Consider the following 20,629-nt stretch of genomic DNA (forward strand, 5'->3'; position numbering starts at 1 on the left):
AAAGACTAGTGTTCTGGTCTTTGTGGTCTAATAATTACTCTCATTCTTTTCCCACTCAACCATCTCTTTATCCAGAGCATTAACTTTCCCTTAAAGCTGCAGTCTTTTATGTGCAACAGTATCAAAAGCTTGAATGAAATCCAAGTATATGATATCAAAATTATTTTCTGCATCCAGTTCCTTTGTTACTGCATCACAGTGGCCTATCAGACTGGTCAGGCAAGATCACCCTTAACAAATCCATTCTGTGGCAGCAGTATAGTTTCATTCCCATCTAGATTGACCTGAACTACTTCTTTAACTAGTTACTCATGTCACCTTTTCATCCCCTTTGTGAATTGAGGTATATTACCACATCTTCAGTCTACAGGAACTGCCCTTGAATCAAAGATGCTCTCATAATTATGGCTGAGGGTTTGCTTACCTCCTTTGTTGCCTCCCTTAATATAATTGGATAAATCTCATTCATCCCTTTTTTTAAATTAAGCTTTCAACAATTTATCTTCCACTTTGCCGTCAGTTATTACAAAATTATTTAGCTTCCTGTTATATTTTGATGAACTGCTGCCATTCCCTACCCTTCCCTAAAGAGGTCCTCATGCATGAATATAAATGGAAAATATCTGTTTAGTTTGTTAGCATCATCAGCAGTTAAACATTAGGTGGACCAATGTTATTCAACTCCTTTCTTTAACTGTTAATATAAGTTTTCTTTGGCAGAGGCTTCTTGTAATCTACCATAGCTTGCCTAACCTCCTATATGACTTGATTACAGGCTAGTTTATGTCTGTCATAGGCTCCTGTATCACCTTTTAATTTATATGCATACCGTACTTTTTTTTTCTTTGCGACAAGTCTCATCACTTCATCTGACTCTCATTTAACCTTGAATGGCATTTCTTAATTGGTATGAAAAATCTCATAGCTTCTACAATTCCTTTCCCGAATGCGTCACAGTTAGAATTTGCTGTTACCAGCTGTAACTGAATACACCAAATGATACCAAGGTATTTTAATTCTTGGACCATTCTGATAGAAGTGCCATTAATTTTTATAAGTGGTAATCTTCTAAGGGTGCCTTTTAGGAGGATGGTTTTGGTTTCATTTGTTGAGATTTTTAATTTATGGACTTGTGTCCAATCCTGCAGTTTTAGTAAAGTGCTGTTAGCCAGATTTTCCAGTTCTCTATGGCTGTTTGCCCTTACTATGATTACCAGGTCATCAGCAACAGTTAAAGCTATCTGTGAGACTTAGAGACATGTTTAATAATTCACATCACACTATTGTACAGAAAAATGAACACAAAACGGAATCCTGTGGGTAGCCTTTTTCCACAGGTTTAGATATTTCTTGAAATCTTGTTCTGACTATTACCTGCCTATTGTCAAGGTAGCTGCAGCCTGCAGGTGATGTTATTGAGGTTTCTTGGCACACTTATCTGACATAGCCTTCAGAGAATGCACCAGAGAGTGTCAAAGGCACCAGAAAAATCAACAGATGGCTAGCATGTATTTTTCCTCTGTACCATTTGCTGCATTTAGCAGATGCTGCATTGCATCCTTGGTGGAGAGGCCAGGTTTAAAGCCATATTGTTTGTCCGAACACAGAGCCTCACTGTTAGTTAGCACAAAAGACAGACAGGAGAGGAGTGGGGCAGTTATGAAGCATATTAAATCTAAGACAGTGCATCCAGTTGGCATGGGTGGCCAGTGTAATACTGGGAAAACAAAAATGAGAATAGGAATAAGTTATAGGCCTAATGAACTGTGATGATTATAAGAAAACAACTATGCAGAGAAATAGAGTGGGTCAGTAAATAAGAGTGACTTATAATGGGCGATTTTAACTTTCTACATATCGATTGGAACTTGTGGGCTGGTCATTCACACAATAACAAGACTTTTGTGAATTTATTGGATGCCTGTTTTCTATGTCAGTATGCTAAAATGGCAACAAGAGGAAGCAATATTCTTGATCTGATTATTAGCAGTGAGGGGCTTTTGCTTTTGTAAGGGTGGCTACAGTGCTCAAACAGCTTTTAAACAACAAAAAAAAACACACACACACATCCCATTTCACCTATCCATTCCCTCCAATAGTTTATCTAGTTCTTTCTTGAATTTTATTATTCCTTGAAAGAATTAATTGAATACCCCCACCTTTCAAGTCTCGGCAGGTGCTCTCCTCCTGGATTTGGAAATAGTACACCAAGGCCTGTACTACAGGCTCAGAAAAGCAATACCCACACAACATCTAGATATAACAATAGACCTTACCAATGATATAAATGTAAAAAAAGGAGAGGATTGCCACTGAGCTTACTCAGCAGGGGCAGACAAACTAGGAACAGTCCACCAAGGGTGATGAAGAGATTTCTGCCCATTGTGGCCTTGTTTTCTCCAAAATCATCTCCCTGGTTTTCCCTGGACTGTTCGTGACCTTTTTCCTGACTGGAAGTGGGTCTTTTAAGGCTAAGCTGCATCAGCTTGGCCTAACTGATGACCTATTCTGCACCTGTGCTCCATGATCCTGAAGATTGGTAGCACTTATTATATGAGTGCCCAACCTACTACAATTCCCAAAATCTATTAGTATTGAGGATTGGCCTCCCACACACAGAAACTAAGAACACATTTTCATTACAGAACAATATTACACAACTTTTACCTAATATGTCCAAACTGTCTTAAAAAATAGGAGGCATACGCTTTAGACAACATACCCAGCCCATTCCATAGGCATCATGATATCTCAAACTGCAACACTAACACTATTTATATACATAAAAAAAATTATATATATATAGACAATTACAGCAAACTGATCTTTCTGCCCCCCCTATTATGACTTCTTCCTACTTGATAATTGGGGCCCTGTCTGTGAGTATGTGAGTGATATCTGCTAACCCCTATTGTGTGTGTTTGGCTGTGTGTGTGGGATTGTGATTGAATGAGTGAGAGCCTGCTGTGTTAAGTGCACAAATGTTAGCTGTGTTGAATGAGAACGTGTGTCAGTGGCTGCTCTAAGATTGTCTTAAACTGCAAAACCACATGTTTATAATGTTGCAATTAGACAGATTTGAAATGGGTATAAGAGTTCTTCCCACTTGCAGGAAAGTGAATGTTGTCCATGCTATGGCTGCCACCAGTGGCAGCCCTGAATGACTATGGGGCAAGTGCACCACTGTGTGAGCCTTTCTGTGTGATTATCAGCCTTCTGGTTGGAACATCTGTCCTACCCTGTGCAGACATGAGTGCATGGTTTATGAATCTATGTTACTTAGCCAGCACCCTACCCAAAAAGGTGGTGTGTGTGTGTGTGTGTTCATATTCGAAATGCTGTGATGAGGGAAACTGAGCGTATGAGTAAATTGCAGAAGTGAAAGAGACTGTCTCCCTTGATGTTAACTATATTTTTGTATGCACTCCAGAATACATGTTCATATATGTATAATTTAAATTAGAAGTAATAAAATGAGAGATGAAGTGCAAATAGATGGAATTGAAAGAACACAAGGTGCCAAAACTAGTAGGAAATAGAAAAATTAAGATAGAAGATAGGAAAAGAATGTGAAGAGCCTAAAAGATACATTGAATTATCAGAAATTAAGGGCTGAATTAATAAGCCAATTAGCAGGAAAGAAAAAATATAATAATAATTAATAAATTACAAAGAAATTGCAAGCATCAAATAGAATATAATATAAGAATATGAAAATACTATAAATATAAAAATAATAAAAATAAAAGAAAAATAAGAATATAAGAAATAGAAGACTCTTTTGGATTTTACTACTTTTATAGTTCTGTTGCCTTTTTAAATTTGCAGGACTTTACTCCCATCATGGTGTGTCAAACTTTTGTCAAATTTATTTCAGGATAACACAATGATTTTGACCTTTCATTGTCTATTTTGTTCTGAAATCTTTAATTCTGTCACCTTGTGATATTTCCTATACGTCACCTTGAATTTAGCTACTATAATTTCCTAATACAATTCGCTAAAACTGTTTTTAATAGTTTTTAATTTCCAGGACTATAACTTATCTCTCGGATTTTCTTAGAATTCGCTATCAGGAACCTTTTCAAGCAAGCTCCAGTTTCAGTTGGCTCTTTTTGGACGATTAATCACTTATTCTTCCTTGGTGCCATAAACAAAGCCATCCTTTTCATTTCCATTCAAATATTTAACTTGTCAAACGTTATATATAAGTATTAGACTAAAACTGCTATAGAGCGCACTCATTCTTCCTTCCATTTGCATAGTTCTCTTTTACATCTGCATTTTACTTCATATATTATTTCCAACTTTCCGCCACTTGACAAATGTGCCAACTTTTCTGCTACTGTTCTTTGTTCGATTTTGTCCACTGGTTTTGTGTGCATAATCTAGCCAGTAATGTATGACATACTGATTTATTTTAACAGATATAAGCTAATTCTCTTCATTTTAGCACTTGATTCTGGCTTTCAGTTTTCTTGTGATAAACATAATCAGACTTTTACCTATGGTTCTTAAGTTTAAATTCTGACATGCAACAATTTACAATTTGAAGAGAGCACATTTAGTGTTTTTGGTAAGGATTTTTGTAGGCTGTGCCAAGGTTTTCCAATTTAATTGATTGTGTCTCATGCCTCAAAATTAAGTTTAAAAGCAGTTTTGCTTCATAATGGCAATGAAATTCCATCAGTTCCTGTGTTTCGTTCAGTTGGATTTAAAGAAAGTCATGAAAGCATGTCTAAGGTTCTACATGCTATAAAATACCAGGATTATGGTTGGAACATATACAGTGATCTGAAGGTTATTGGTTTGCTTGTCGGTTTGCAAGGGTTTTTTTGCAAAATATTATTGTTTTTTTGTGTTTATGAGACAGCCGTGCAACAGAAGAACATTATGTTGTGCAACGTTGGGACAAACAGGACAAGTTAATACCAGGACAGTGTAATGTAAAATACATTCCTTTAGGTGCAATCAAACAAGGTGTTTCTTCCACCCCTGCACATCAAACTTGGATTGATGAAAAATTTCGTGAAGGGACTAGATAAAGAAGGTAATGGGTTTGCATACTTGAGAAGTGTGTTTCCTAATTTAACATGCCAAACTTAAGGAAAAAAATTTTCATAGGACCCCCAAATTAGGAAACTTCTGAAAGACAACGTGTTTGAAACCCAGTTAAAGGAGGTTCAATTGGCAGCTTGGCGATCATTTATGGTGGTAGTACATGGTTTTTTGGGTAATAGGAAAGAAGAAAACTATGAAATGTTGGTGTCTAATTTAATCAAGTGCTACAAAAACATGGGCTGTCTAATGTCGTTTAAAATTCATTTTCTCCATTCCCATCTCGAATTTCCCACCAGAAATCTGGGAGATGTGTGTGATGAACAAAGGGAGCGGTTTCATCAAAATATTTCCACGATGGAAAAGCTGTACCAAGGTCACTGGGATCCTGTAACAATGGGGGATTACTGCTGGTTTCTTATGAGGGAGTAACCAGGAATGCAAGAGAAAATTCCTTAATAGAAAACATTTTTAAGGACAATTACAGGTATGCTGATTATATATTATTGAACTATAACTATTTCTCTATGATTTATGATATTTTTTCCAAAGTTATTTATTATGCTGCACCAGCCAAAAAAAAATTTAAGTACCCTGAGAGAGAGAGAGAGAAGTAGGAGGGAATCACCAAAAAAAGAGAAGAATGACGATATCCAGCTCAGGACCCTGGGTGTGCGAAGCCCATGCTCACAAGATGTGAGCCCCTGGGATTAAGTTAAATGAGTTATAGAGAACGTATAATATTTTTTTACACTTGTATTACAAATTTGAATTATACGTATAAATCCCTTTATTTTAACATTAAATGTTGGTACTTCTTTTGATGTAGACATGATAGAGACTTTTTTATGGTGAGTTTTGGAATCAGTGCATTTATTTTTTCCAGAATCACTTTATCTCTCACTTTATTACTCCTAACTTAAATACATACTTTTGTATCTTTTTCTGCTACTTAGCACACATAGGTGCAATTGCCATATAACCTTTTTTTAACTTTTAAAACATAATTTACCTATACCTCCATATTTGTCACTTCTGCTCATTTTATCTATACTATATGTATATATGTATACAAACATAAAAAATTCTCTTTTTTTTCAAAACCATCTATAACAGGCTAAAATGTGTAATCACTGTGTGAATGAACTGGTCATGTGGGTAAACTGTGTGGTGACCCAAGAGACCAAATTGTGACTCTTTCAAAACAAAAAAAAACTGTCTCTGGTGGTGTCCATATCCAGGGTTCTGTGGTCTATCCTTATCCTGTATGTGAGGGTTTGTGAATGAAGGTGAAAGGATGAGGAATATAAGTTTTCAATAGTCTTAATAGGTACACCCTGAATATATGTAAAAAAAATAATAAATCTTAAAAAAAAAATGTCTTATGTGCATGTAGTATGGCAGATGTGTGATTGAAACAAGTGAATGAATTGTGTTCTCATCATAGATGGGACCCCCCCCCCACAACATGATTGCAGTGAGGGCAACCTAACTTGGGTGCCTCCCCTACTGCCCTTTGCTGATGCCATGCTGAATCTTTTTCTCAGGCGGCATAGTGTGGGATGCTGATGCTGGCTTTAGCTGGTCTGGGATGTCAGACTTCCGACAAAAAATGACTAGATGGTGACCAAAATGCACACAGGGCTCCCTAATTTTATAACTTTTATTCTCCTATTCTCGCTCCTACGGGATCTGTCCTCCTGCACACTGCTCACTTTTTGCCTAGCGGGCCTTACCACCCAGCATCGGCCACTAGCATGTTCAGCCGGTTCAGTTGAACAGGGCCCCACGCACAAATGGTCTAAAATATCATCTGCATCTTTTCCACATTTCTATCAACGAGCCTACTGCCATCTAAATGCCTAGTTACCCACATTATCATCACTCCAAGAGTACATTCGCGAGTCGACGTGAAAATTACTCTGAGCGTATACTTCATTCTCAATGTGTATGTTTCGTTTGATATTGAATATTTAAAATAGTTTCTGTAGAACAAAGTAAATTTCCATGTAACGAACAGATTACGAGAGACTTAACTGGAAACACATTGTTCGCACCTCTGGCCTTCAGGCAATTGAGGTGATTAGTGTTGCTGCTAAGCATGAATTAAGAGTCAAAGGGATTGCCATTCTGCAACTTAGGGTATTGATAAAACTAATCCAATCGCCTGTCCCACATACCCAGAAATCATGCTGGTCATCTGATTGGTTAACATTTACCAGTATTCAACATGGCAGGCAAATTATTCATTTGAAATAAATACAGTACATGAAATTGCACGTTAATTTTCCTATTATCTGGATCTGTGTTTCATATTTATATTTTGCAGTTACAAAATAGTTTGTTTCTACCATATATTTCAATTTTTTCTCAAGTTAAGCAATATAATGAAAAAAAAAAACTGTGAAACTTATTTGTTAGCATATGCTTATTAGCTTCAATTCTCTATATGATCTAAATTTTTTAGCATTGCTTATAAATATCACGAAACTTACCTCCTGATCTGTATGGTTAAAATATGATGAAGAAATTAAAATGGGAAATTTGTTTCCCATTTTAATTTCTTCTTCATATTATGTAAACTGATGATTTTTAAGAAATTAAGATTTATAAAGACAATTTTTTTATGCAAATAATTTACATGATATAAATATCTTTAATAATAACAGAAATACACAGACTTAATAATTTATATAATATGAAAAAATTTTAATAGCTTATAAATTAAATTAATTACAGTCGATTCCAGTTATTTGGGACACATCGGGACTAGTGCATTTTGGCCCAATTAAGCGGCTGCCCCAATTATCCGAAGTTTCATGCAAATAGTTAAAAATACAATGGGCCCCCACTTTACAACTGGTTCACTGTACAATCAAATCACGTTAGATGGACTAACCATAGTAAAGTACCGTTCACTATACAATGGGGAGTAAGTGCCAGTCATTATGATCACGTTTGTGAATTGAATTTTAATTCTATTAAACAGCGATTCTAATTAGCGAAAATAGGAAGAATATTATCCACAGGCTATAAAAGTAAAGATATATTAAGCACAAATTTACCCTTTATTACCTTACCAATTAAAAAATTAAATGATACGTGAAAATCGGAAGAATATACGTGATAATTGGAATAATTAATACGTACTGTAATATTAACTTTTAACTAGTTTACATATTAACTTGTTGACATTTCTGTTCACTGACATTTGTGGGTGGGGGTTAAAATTTAAAACAGTAAAAAGATAAGCAATCAATAACAAAGAACACGGCACACACAAATTGCAAGTAACATGATACGCGCAAGTGAGAATGGAGTAACAAGTTACGAAGCTTTAAAAATAGGAACGAAGAGATCTGAAAATTATTTTTATATGATTGAAGATTTCATGGAAGTGTAAACACATTTAACCATAATAATCCACAGAATTCCAGCTGTCGGTATTATCGCAAATTCAATAATATCGAGTTTACTATCCATTTATGATAGATTGCACTAACAGAAAAGCCCAATAAACAGGTGACTGCTATTTGTTTTTATTGTTTTATGGTTGTGAGCTCCAGAAATCCAACTGAACCATGTGGTATGGTTGGAGACAATTGTAGGGTAATCTCCAGTGCTGCGGTCTCCTGCACTGGAGATTCATGTCCCAATTAAGTGAAGTAAATCCTGGCTATTTTCTCAATTGGGTTCTGTTTTTTTAAGATTTTCCCCAAATAAACAGCTGCCCCAGTTAACCGGAATCCACTGTATTTTTAAATTTAATTATTTCTTAGTTACTGTAAAATTTTAAAAAATAAAAAATTAAAAAATCACTATTACAAAAACACCCCATATAAGTTTTGCACAGGACTCCAGGCTTTTTTGAACAAGACCCCATGAGTAATTCTTGAAAAGGGACTTGCAAATTCTGGGGCGGGCCCTACTACCACCTTAAATGCTATTACTGCTTTCAACAGTCCCGCTCTAGAGGTGGGATGCCTTTGCAGCGGTGCCCCCTCTGTCCCCTATTCTTCTGTTTCCTCGTGGAGGCCTCCCTATTGTTCACCCCTTTCCTCCAAAAGGGGGGGGATTTTCTTTCTTCCTTTTTTTTTTCTTCTTTTGAGCTCTGACGTCCTAGGCAATTATCAGGTTTCACCCTACCAGAGACTTACATAACCCAACTGCTTGGCCCACCTCCACACTGTAAAGCAGTGGTTTTCAACCGGGGTGCCACAACAACATTCCAGGGGTACCAAGTAATTTGGGTTTAAGTTACTTAAACTTATTATTTTCTTAAATTTATATGTTTATTTCATTATAAAAAGGTGTACAGTATCTTTTTAATTTTGTGGTGATCTATAATTGATGTTTACTTAGTACCTCTATATAAAGAATAAAATTATTATATACTGTATATATATATAATTTGTATTATGAAATGTAATTTTTATAATTATATTGTAATAACTATCATATAATATATATATTTTTTTAATATTATATATATATATATATATATATACACACACACACAGAGAAAGCGGATCTAACAGACAGAAAATTGAGTAGATTGAGTAGGGGTGCCGCAAAATAAAATAAATTACTTAGGGGTGCCGTTATTAACCTTGGTCTTCCAAGGGCACAACAGCAAAAAAAAAAAAAAAAAAAAAGGCCAGATAAGCAACAGAACAATACACCCCAAGACTACACTATGCAGACTATACTCTAAGCTCCATTTTTCCTGGCCTTTCCAGAGTCCCAAAGACTACACTATATACATTTTTGTGGCCTTTCCAGAGTCTCTATTTTATTACAAAAGATCATTGCTGATTTGGGAAAAGCCCCTGAGGCCACAAGATCTCACATACTATTCACTATGTCCTTTCCTCTCTCTACACATTCTATTCCCTATATTCAAATTCTGAATCCCTTATGTCTGAGTGATGCCATGCCTCCAATATCCCTACAGTTAGGGCTTACAATACCGGTCAAAATCTTAATACCGGTATTTCGGTATTTTTAATTTATGAAACCGGTATTTCGGTATTTTTAATTTATGAATACCGGTATCCCGGTATTCCAAAAACAAATGTTTTATTCAATAAATTCTGATGACAATTAGGTGCAATAAAGTAAGGAAAAAAACAAGTACTGTAATTATTTGAATTATTCATGTTTTAAATAAACTTTTATTGCAATAATAAATATTCTGAAAAAAATCATTAAAATACAGTTATTCTAAAAACAAAGAAATACATATTGTTACTGCAAAGTTTAGTTATGTTTAAGCATCCACACTACCTGTCTGAATAAAGTGAGCTCTTAAGAAACATAAGCAATCAATAGTGTGATCGTTTAAAATGGATCTAATTTTGGTATATACAGTACTGTATTTGATTAGTGGCAGAAAAAGCCCTTTCGGATTCTATTCTGGTATATTGTACTGAGATAATCGTAGACGATCTCAGTCCATATTTTCTAGGCTTTGAACTTTTTTAGCAAAAATAGTTAAAAGTATTTTATTATTTTCCAACTCAAGTTCATCTTTTAAAATCTCATTGGAGTCAGGCAATTTCTTATTTTGGAACGAATTTGCAGAACACTGATGTTCTGTTCCATGTTGGTCTTCCATGGTTGAATTATGTTCATCATTTTCCGAAGGATGAAAGACGTTTTATTAAGCGAAGTATAATTTTCACTTTAGTATCTTTACTGAGTCTGGGAGAGAGCAAAGAGTGGGGATAAGGAATAAAGAAGAGAGCAAAGAGTGCAGTTAAGGAATTCTTCACATATATAAATGCAAAGAACAGAAGGACAAATCAGATTGGACCCTTATGTTATGGACATGGGATAGTATTAGATAACATAGCTGAAGTTGCAGATGAACTCAACAGTTACTTTGCATCGATATTTACATTAAAAAAACCCTTTGTGTCAATGAGATATTATGGAAGTGAAGTTGAAAAAAATGCAATTAATGATGTTGAAATTTCAAATGATTATTTAATGAGAACTTTTGCATCTACAGGAGTAAGACTCCTGTGGTTGATGGCATATACCCTATAATCTTAAAGGAGGCAGCAAGTGAGTGCATTGAACCATTAAGGCTAGTTATGAGAGCATCACTGGACAGGAGAGATTCCATTGGATTGGTGTAAATTGAAACATAAAGGCGGTTCTAGGAGTGTAATGGGAAATTATTGACTGGTCAGTCTAACTTCAGTAGTACGGAAAATCATTGAGGCAATGATCAAGGGTGGAATTCAGGATCATTTAGATGGAAATGGAATTCTGTAGGATACACAGCATGGTTCTATAAAGGGAAAATCATTTTTAACAAATCTGGTTAGCCATTTTGACAGGTCACTCGTGAGCTGGATTTAGGGAATAATTTCGACATTGTTTATTTGGATTTCAGCAAAGCATTTGACTCAGTCTCACATGAGTGGTTATTTTATAAGTTGGAGGCTGGAATCATAGGGAAAATCCTTAGATGGATAGCATGATGGCTTGAGGGCACCAGGCAGAAGGTTGCGATAAATGGTTATTCCTCAGATTGGGTTAATGTAAGTAGTGGGGGGTTCCCCAAGGATCAGTATTGGGACCACTGTTGTTTTTGATTATCTTAAATGACATCTATGAAGGGATGGAGGGCGTGAGATCTAAACTTGCAGATGATGTAAAGATCAGTAGAGTAGTTAATGACTGCCGCCAAGCAGAGCTTCTTCAGAGTGACCTAGATAGACTTCCGGGATGGTCAGAAAAGTGGCAGCTATGCTTTAATTCAGCAAAATGCAAGGTCTTACACCTGGGAAACAGCAATCCAAAAATAACTTATACACTTGGTGGAGTTGAACTAAAGTCAGTAGTGAAGGAATGGGACCTGGGAGTTACGATACGGTCAGACATGAAGTTTTCCGAGAATTGTGGACAGGTTGCAATGTTGCATGGTGTCCTATCAATGATTTATCGAACATTTGCTAGTAGAGATAACGATGTCATAATCATATAAAGGTGATTTTATAACCTTTATGTGATTAAATTATAAACAATTATTTTTTTAAAATTAGTACCGAAAAACTGGTATTTTTTGTATCAATACCGGTATTTTAATACCATAAAAACATGACTGGGATCCCAGTATTCGAGATCCCAGTATTGTAAGCCCTACCTACAATGTCTACATATGATGACTTAATCAGCACTTCAAATTAATCAAATTTATTTACTGTGCTCCTAGCATTAGTGTACATGCAAGGATACATGCACCTGTTCTTACTTTTAGTTTCCCTAACACAGCCCATGTATTTACTTGTTCCATGACTCAGCAGAGCCTTGAAATCCTTGACTTTGATTTCCAGGATGCTGCGATAGAATCAGGTGCAAGAATCATTTTCATCTCTCAAGCTGTTAGTTTTCTGTCCTGCTTAACACTGCCTTGATAGTATCAGCGAATATTTTTGCACTTCTTCCATTTAAAGTGTATCCCATCCCTATAAAACAGTCTCTCCTGCTAGCAAGCACAGACCATGCTGAGACAAATTCTGCACCATGAGCCCTGCACATTCTCCAGGGCTGGATTCATTGAGAAGGCTCTCACCATGTACTCCCCCCCCGGGCAGAATTGCAGGCATTGAAATTTAATCTTAACCTGTGACTTTTTCCCAACATCATCCTATACTTGTTAAGTAAGTCCGCATATCTCCTACTCTTAATGTCATTAGCCAACATGTGCAGCAATATCACCTTTCTTGTCTTTAAAAGATGATAGCTGTCTTACATCAACTTTGCTCCTGGTAGACACACCCTGGTCCTTTTCCTCCTATCCTTTTTTGCACAATATTTATCCATTTCTCTGACAGTAGATTCACTGACAATAACTACCCCCTGTGGGACCAGTGAATTCTGCAATTCCCGAAGGATTCCCCCCTTAGCTGTAGCATGTCCCATTCCAGATATTTGCAGACATCATGCAAGGCTCACATCTGGTGAGTATGGGCTTGGCACACCCAGGGTCCTAAGCTGAATATCACCATTCTTCTCTTTATTGGTGATTCCCTTCTACTTCTCTCTCTCTGGATAAATCAGGAATTTTTTTTTTTTTTGTTTTATTTGCTGGTGCAGAGCAACACCCTCAGGCTTCTTTGCACCTAATAATAATAATAGCTAATAATAATAATAAATAGCACATTTTGTAATGCCATGATTTGTAAGAGAACCATCCCTTCCTTTAGTTCTTCCCCAAGCCACAGCACTCCCACAACTTGAGCCTGTTGCTTTGCTGCTCTAGTCTGAGGCATGGTTTTAATTTAATTGAATTCAATTTAATTTGGGAATACTATACTGATAGATAGCTAAATGCAGTAATATGTATTATGCTATCAAGTTTACATTATATGTATTATGTTATGCTGTTAAATTCATAGAGTTTTAAATTAGTCATCGCCTTACTAGAAATAAAATTTTTGTTAGCCATAATGAAAAAAAATATGCTAACCTATGTGATTAGAACCTTCAAGTCACTATTTACCACTAATTAAAACCATACAATTACACTACTGTGCATTACATGTGTTATAGAATGTGATATTCATGCCAAATCACTGATACAAACACTCTACAAATATTAAGTCATAACTTCAAAAATCTCTAGCTGAATTTAAAAATAATCTACTGTGACTAGGACTATTTATCTAACACAATTTAATATGTTAATTAAGTCAGCAAAAGGCAAAAATTTCTAAAAAACTTATCTGTTTCCAAGACCTCAAAATTAATTGTTCATCTGCACAGTTTGTAACCCATAATCTTTAAGGAAGGGTTGGACAGATACTTTGATGAAACCAGGTTCTTTTTTATTTATAAATATTTTTTGAATGTCTAGCTTCCTTGCATCTGTTTGTCTCTACCAATATACTAATATTTGTGTCATCTCCATAGTTGCCCTTAGGGATGCTCCAGCTGCACAGTTGTACCTCATGAACTGTTTGATATCACCTGAGAAGGCCTGTTTTCCCATATTAGAGTATTAATGATGATACTGAGGCTATACAGCCATTGTATCAGGAAGTTCATTTCTGTAATAAGTGATCTGCTGTTTCACTAAGATTTGATAGGAAGTACTAAACATATTGGTACATTTTTGCACCTACTGTCAAATGTCCACTTCTCTAAAATTTTGGTAAGGTTGCATATTGGTTCACTTCCCATTGTATGAAAAGTGCTCCTTGGTATTGGCTTCTAACATGGTAATTCTAGCCAAGGTAGACAGCACATGGGTGCAGTGGAACTGCATTACCTCCTCAAGCCTACACTACACCAAATATGGTAATGATCGTATTAGTCATTGTCAGAATGATCAGTTGTAAACTCCTCTGACTTATGTGGTCAGAGTATGCAGTGTGAAGGAGATCCATCTGAATAGTCAGTACGCTTCATCATCATTTCCCAAATATTAGTTCATTCTCAAATCTTTTTGATAACATTTCGTACACTGTCACTTCTATGTTATTTAGTTGAATTGAGATAAACTTGCCATGTGCATATAAATATGTATGTATGCATTTTCAGATCTGGTGTGGCTCAATGAGGCCAGAAGATGCCCTCAGTAAAATTAGGTCATCTGTTCACAGTCCAGGTCCCATTAGGTACGTATTACTTTAAAATTTTTTTCCGATATACATAGTTGTTTAAGAGCCTAATGTAATGGTAAGCAAGGATAAACTCTATCCATTAAAGCATATTTCATATATACTGAATAGAACTGAGATAAAAGTACAGTGAATCCCACAAATCCAACAACATTGAGATTTATTCCCTATTTCATTTTTGAGAATTCCAGATACTCTGTGGACCTGCTTGGTAGTAAAGTATACAGATCAACTATGGTAGAAATATGCACTGTTCAAATGGAGTGGGAAAGCAACACATCATACTGTGTGAATTATAGCATATTGGTCACCTCAGGAAAGTTTCCTAAGTATTATTCTTAAGTTAAAAAAAAAAAAAAAAACAGAGAGAGAGAGAGAGAGAGAGAGAGAGAGAGAGAGAGAGAGAGAGCATTGATGTTGTAAATTATATATAACCAAAGGAGTTTTTCTTTACTGTAGCTTTCCCAAGTGTTTGCTTATATTAATCAAGCACATGCTATGATATAATTGGACATTTTATTGATAATGAAACTCCTTAAATCAGTTGCACCTGATAACAACTCACAGTTATTCTCAATAAAACTGTTTATCATATAAACATGACAATATTGCCATCTACTTACATGAATCTTTTTTGCTTCGCATAAGACACAGTTTTCTGATTTATACTGGTGGTTCAAAATATGAGAGAGCAACCAGTTTGAATGTATTGTTTTCATTGGTACTATCTTTGTATATATCACAGTGGAACTCAGCCATATATACTTCAGTGGTCCAAGTTGTTATATTTATACAAATATAACAATTTGGACCACTGAAATATATATGGCTGCATTCCACTGTGATATTTATAGAGATAGTACCAATGAAAACACTGCAGCCAAATTGGTTGCTGTCTCATATTTGTATATCGAACATATACATGTAAAGCAATACAATTTCCTATATACCAATTAATTGAGCTTGTTTATGTGACTTCCACAAGAATATCCACTTTTTCTGAATCCTAAGCCACTCAGAAACCCATGGAAAAGTATTAGCAGTACCTCTCACAGCATGCTGACTTCTGAGAGGAGATTCTTGAAAACAGTCTTTCACTCTGCAGATGATATGCTATAGACAGAGGGTAAACAAATATATTAAATCAAACAAGAAGTTATCCTTGTCACATTCCAAATAGGTCACAACTGTCTCGTGCACTCTTATCTCCCAAGAAGCGAAGATTATCCTGTATGTGTATGCAATTTTCTTAAGGGTGAATTACTAATTAACTGCCCTCAGTTAATTAGTAATTAAACCTAATTTTATCAGTTAAAGACATAGAGCTTCTACTACATTTAGATATCTACCTTTGCCCACTACACTCAGATAGATTTTAACTGACCAAAATAACACACTGGAAGTTTTTACCTTGTTGGATTGGACTGGATTTCAATTTTAATGATGCAAATTTACCTTATTATAACCGATTAACATGTATCGTGTTTGAATAATGTGGTACAAGTTAATAAGTTGTTAGACTAAAATGGACAGAAGGTGAACTGACATCAATTTTAGTCTAAGCCTTGAATAGCATTTCTTAGTTGGTATAAACTGCTTAATAACCTCTGATTACTTCCTTTACACTTCCCGCTTAACATTTATATTTTTTAACATCAGTTGGTACACACCAAAAAGAGTTCAAAAAATGGCTGAGCCCATTATAATCACCTTTGCAAAAACAAAATCCCATCCCTTCCCTTTACCCAGACAATTTGACAATTTGAATAAATCCTACATCAGTATGCTGTGATCACTGCCACTTAATGGTTCCTTTACTTGAAGATTCTTAATAAATTGTGAATAACCAGATAAAGATAACCAGATAAAGAATATTGCTTTCTCTTGTTGCCTTTCCAACATTTTGGTAGAAAGCAGTCATCTAGCAAATACAGAAATATTCTGTTACTGAGTGGGCCACCAATCCATGAGATCCAATTGATGTCTCGAAAATTAAAACCCTCCATGATAAGGTATTCTGATTTGCTGGCCCACTTTATTTGTCTATATAGTCATGTGGCCTATATTATGCTCCTACTGTCATGGACCATGGCTGGTCTTTGATCGGCCACAAGTAAGGATACACAATCACTCAGAAGGAGGATGTAGATTCTAGTCCCTAGTATACCACAAAAATGGCATAGCCCATTGTGAACTGTAGTGCTGAAAATCTGGCTGCCCTTAATAATTCAATATGCATGCAGTCACAATGTTACAATAATTGCTATGACAAAATTTTTTTTGTTTTTATCATTTTTGTTTTTTACCGTGTATTGAGTACAGATTGATCAACTGCTCATTTCCCACTGTGCGGCCAACTTGACCATCCAACTTCACTCATAGTAACTTTTGGTTCTGAGGCTACCTGAAGGGCAATGTGCATTGTGGAAAAATTCCTGACCTAGCAACCCTGAAGGATAGCAGCAGCTCACATCATGTGAGAACCTTCATCCCTGATATGCTACATGCTGCAGTTGACCATGCCATTACTTAGTTTCAGTTCTGGACCAGAATGGTGACTATATCAAAGCACATATTGAGCACAGATTGATGAATCAGTACAGATATTGTCACTTGTAACAGGAGGTGCCATACTATTAACATCATGGTAATACACTTAACAACAGTTATGCAACATTCTGCGGCATAAAAGCTTATCCTCTGGTGGGAATCATAAAATTCCCTTTTGACTTCCTCCAAAGAACTCATCTGCCAAATTTCATTGAATTTCCTCCATTAAATCATTCAATTACTCCTCCATTATAAGTCAATAACAAAAATGCACACTTTTTCACTGTCTTCATTCTTGGTCTGGTCATGATAACTGCAAAGAATTATTCAAATCTTGCAGTTGTGCAAAAATTCAGGTTTTTCAAGAACCTTGCAAACAAATGTGGGCTAGAGGGTTCTTCATTTTATTTCTTACATATACAGTGCACAATATAATGGCCACGAGCATAATATCTTGTTGATGAATTTCGTGAATAAGATCAATATAAATAGTATTAAGATAATTCTTTCTCAAGGTAAATTTATTTGGAATGTTTGATTTATTTTAAAAATCATCTGAAAATTGGATTAATTAACTTATTGAAAGGGATATTGCTGATTACCAAGCAAGACACAGGTGAATCCTTTTAACATCTCTTTCCTTCCTTGAGATACATGGCTTGGTTAAAAATGACTGTCCTGGAAATTTTTCTTTGCTTTTTAGTTTTGACCATAATGTGTGATTCCACATGTTAATTGATATGAAATATTTTTCTGCAGGGAACATTCTTTTCACAAACAACACAAAATCCCATCCACAATAAAATGTTTTCCGTGAAGGGCAATCCATGATTTCATAAGTTTAGGAGCAGATTTTATTTTTGACATTTTGAATGAACGCTCCAACTGCCTGTTCTGTAAATCTTTTTTATAGCAGAAACTGAACTGCTGTGTTGCACATTAAAAGAATATACATTTGTCCAATGTCATTGGTACCGTAAGAATTAGAGCAAAACACATCATTGGACATTGTTTCCCACACTACAAGAAATATTTTCCCCAGCTGATGTTATTGTAATACAGTTATTATGACATTTTCATTGATTGAGATCACTGAAAGTTAATATCCAATAAACTGATAAAATCAATGAAATAAGTAGTATTGTTAGTAACATTCCTGCAATTATATGTACTAATGATTAAAACAGCCACAGTATGCATATAATATGATGTTGTTATTACTTTAGATATATATATATCATCCTTTACTATTGATTCTTTTAATTATTTTATAAACGCACCTGAAAAGTGTCTATTGCATTTTAATTAATCACCATATTATATGCATACTTATATGCACCATATTATATGCATCACTTCCAGTTTAAGATTAGCAGCTATTCCTCTGTTTGGCTATCTAAATATGTACAAATTTTACTTGAGTAGTTTTGGAAGTGATGTACTTTGGTTACACAGTATTGTTAAGCTAAATGAGCAAAATTATAATTATACATGTGCACATGTTTGTTTGAATTTCACACTTTGAACAGTTCAATGAACTTGAAAATGGAAGTGACTAATAGTTTCATACATTTCACATTTTATGTTTAGAATGTTGTTGTTTTTCCAACAGAATTAATAAGAATATTGATTTTTTGAAAATAACTAGTGTAAAAAACACATTTTTAAATAAATTTTTCATTAAAAAATAGCTGATTTCATTTAATAAGTATTTCAATTCATAAGGAAAGAATAAAGCATGGTATACTGCGAGTAAAATTTAAAAAAACCAAGAACTTTTTTCGGAAATAAAAAGGTGAGCCTGTCACGCACTGTGTCACTGTGTATTACATAATTGGGGCAGGGCACCAACCACCAGGTTAAACTTATTACACAACTGAATAGCTTTTCAGTTCCAATACTGGGTAATATGTATTACATCTATAGTAACATGTGTTCAGGGGCTAATTTGCATGCTTTACAGAAGATGAATCTTCAGAATTCTTCACTTCCACCTAAGACCAGTTAACCTCTGTAGTGGAGACTATATCATCACTTCCCTAACATTTTGGGCTTCTTAATACCCATTATATCTTAGAACTAATGGAAGAGGAAAAACAAGCAACTTGAACTGTAAACAAATGCCATTGTCAATTCAAAGCTTTGTAGCATCAGCAATGCCCCAACCACTCTTTTCAAATAGTTGGCAAATATAGTGGCAGGGGACTTGACAGGTTCTCATGCTCAGTTCTCTTGTGGCTTTCCAACTTTTGTACACAAGTTTCAGATAGATATTCAGAAACATATTTTGAGTTTTATGTGACATCTAGACATCGCATACTAATGTTTCTTAAACATTTTTAACTCACTTTTTTTTAAATAAATTTTTGAAAAATCTCTTTTTGAAATGTTCATGAATTTTCTGTCCTTAGACCTTGCCTTATGTTATTAAGAAAAAAAAATTGCCTTATGTTATTAAGGAAAAAAAAATTGCCTTATGTTATATAATAGCAACCAGGTGCATTTAGAATAAAAATCAAACATCATGAAATTTCTAGAATTACAGTAAATATTTATTAATAGATTGTCTCTTTGCCATTATATACTGTATATAACTAAGCAATTTATAAATTGCATATATATAGTCAATATTAAAGTTAGCATTTTGCAAATGACCCAGTGTTTCATATTTTTGATTATGGTATAACATGTATGAATTTTTGTTTCAGAGTCCTTGGCCCACTATCTAATTCCTATGACTTCGCACAGGCATATAACTGTCCACCTGGAAGTCGTATGAATCCTGCAAAAAAGTGTTCAGTGTGGTGAGAGAAAGAAATAAAATGCATGTGAACTGCCTTTTTTCAGAAAACGTTTTACTTCTAGTGGAAAGGAAATTAAGTGGTGAAAGTATACATTGTTGTAAAATGCTGTGACTTGTGGAAGGGTTATTATTCTAACAGACATAACCAGCAGTGGTGATTGATCATGAATTGAATAAATTAAGAAAACTGTTTAAAACAGCACTATCACCAAGATAAACTTTTCTTCATTAGGACTTTATACCTATGGTGTAAGATTTATAAGGGACTTACAAGAAGTGAATGGTGTATTTAATGAATTATATAATTTCCAGGGGAAAAAAAAACTATTTATGTGCTTCAAAAGAATGTCACAAACATTTTGAAACGTCTTTGCACATGAAGAAAACAGTGTGATTTTCTTATTTGTTTTCTTTTTATGAGAAGTGGATACTTTCTTGTGTCATATCAGAACATTACCTTCATATCCTTTAATTCTCAGTAAGGTTATGCATTTGCATATATGTTTGTCTGTACGTGAATATGTATTATTTCTACAGTCTTCCATCTCATTACATCATTGACTGGATTCAGGGGATTTGTGTT

The 20,629-nt window shown here is 34.9% G+C and overlaps 1 protein-coding gene across 4 annotated transcripts in view; it reads left to right on the forward strand.

The window, feature by feature from the left end:
* LOC150079297 (neprilysin-1-like) overlaps positions 1-20,285 on the forward strand; it is a 329,066-nt gene extending 308,781 nt beyond the window's left edge. For all 4 annotated transcript variants that reach the window (XM_090384129.1, XM_090384131.1, XM_090384130.1 and 1 more), the window contains 2 exons: positions 14,614-14,690; positions 19,952-20,285. In XM_090384129.1, the coding sequence (XP_090240255.1) occupies positions 14,614-14,690; positions 19,952-20,051 (177 nt within the window). In that variant the 3' untranslated portion in view covers positions 20,052-20,285. The remainder of the gene's footprint in view (positions 1-14,613; positions 14,691-19,951) is intronic.
* Positions 20,286-20,629: the final 344 nt, after the last annotated feature.

The sequence above is a fragment of the Mastigoproctus giganteus genome, chromosome 10 (genome assembly GCF_048544385.1).
Source record: "Mastigoproctus giganteus isolate SK-2022 chromosome 10, ASM4854438v1, whole genome shotgun sequence".
Classification (NCBI taxonomy): domain Eukaryota; kingdom Metazoa; phylum Arthropoda; class Arachnida; order Uropygi; family Thelyphonidae; genus Mastigoproctus; species Mastigoproctus giganteus.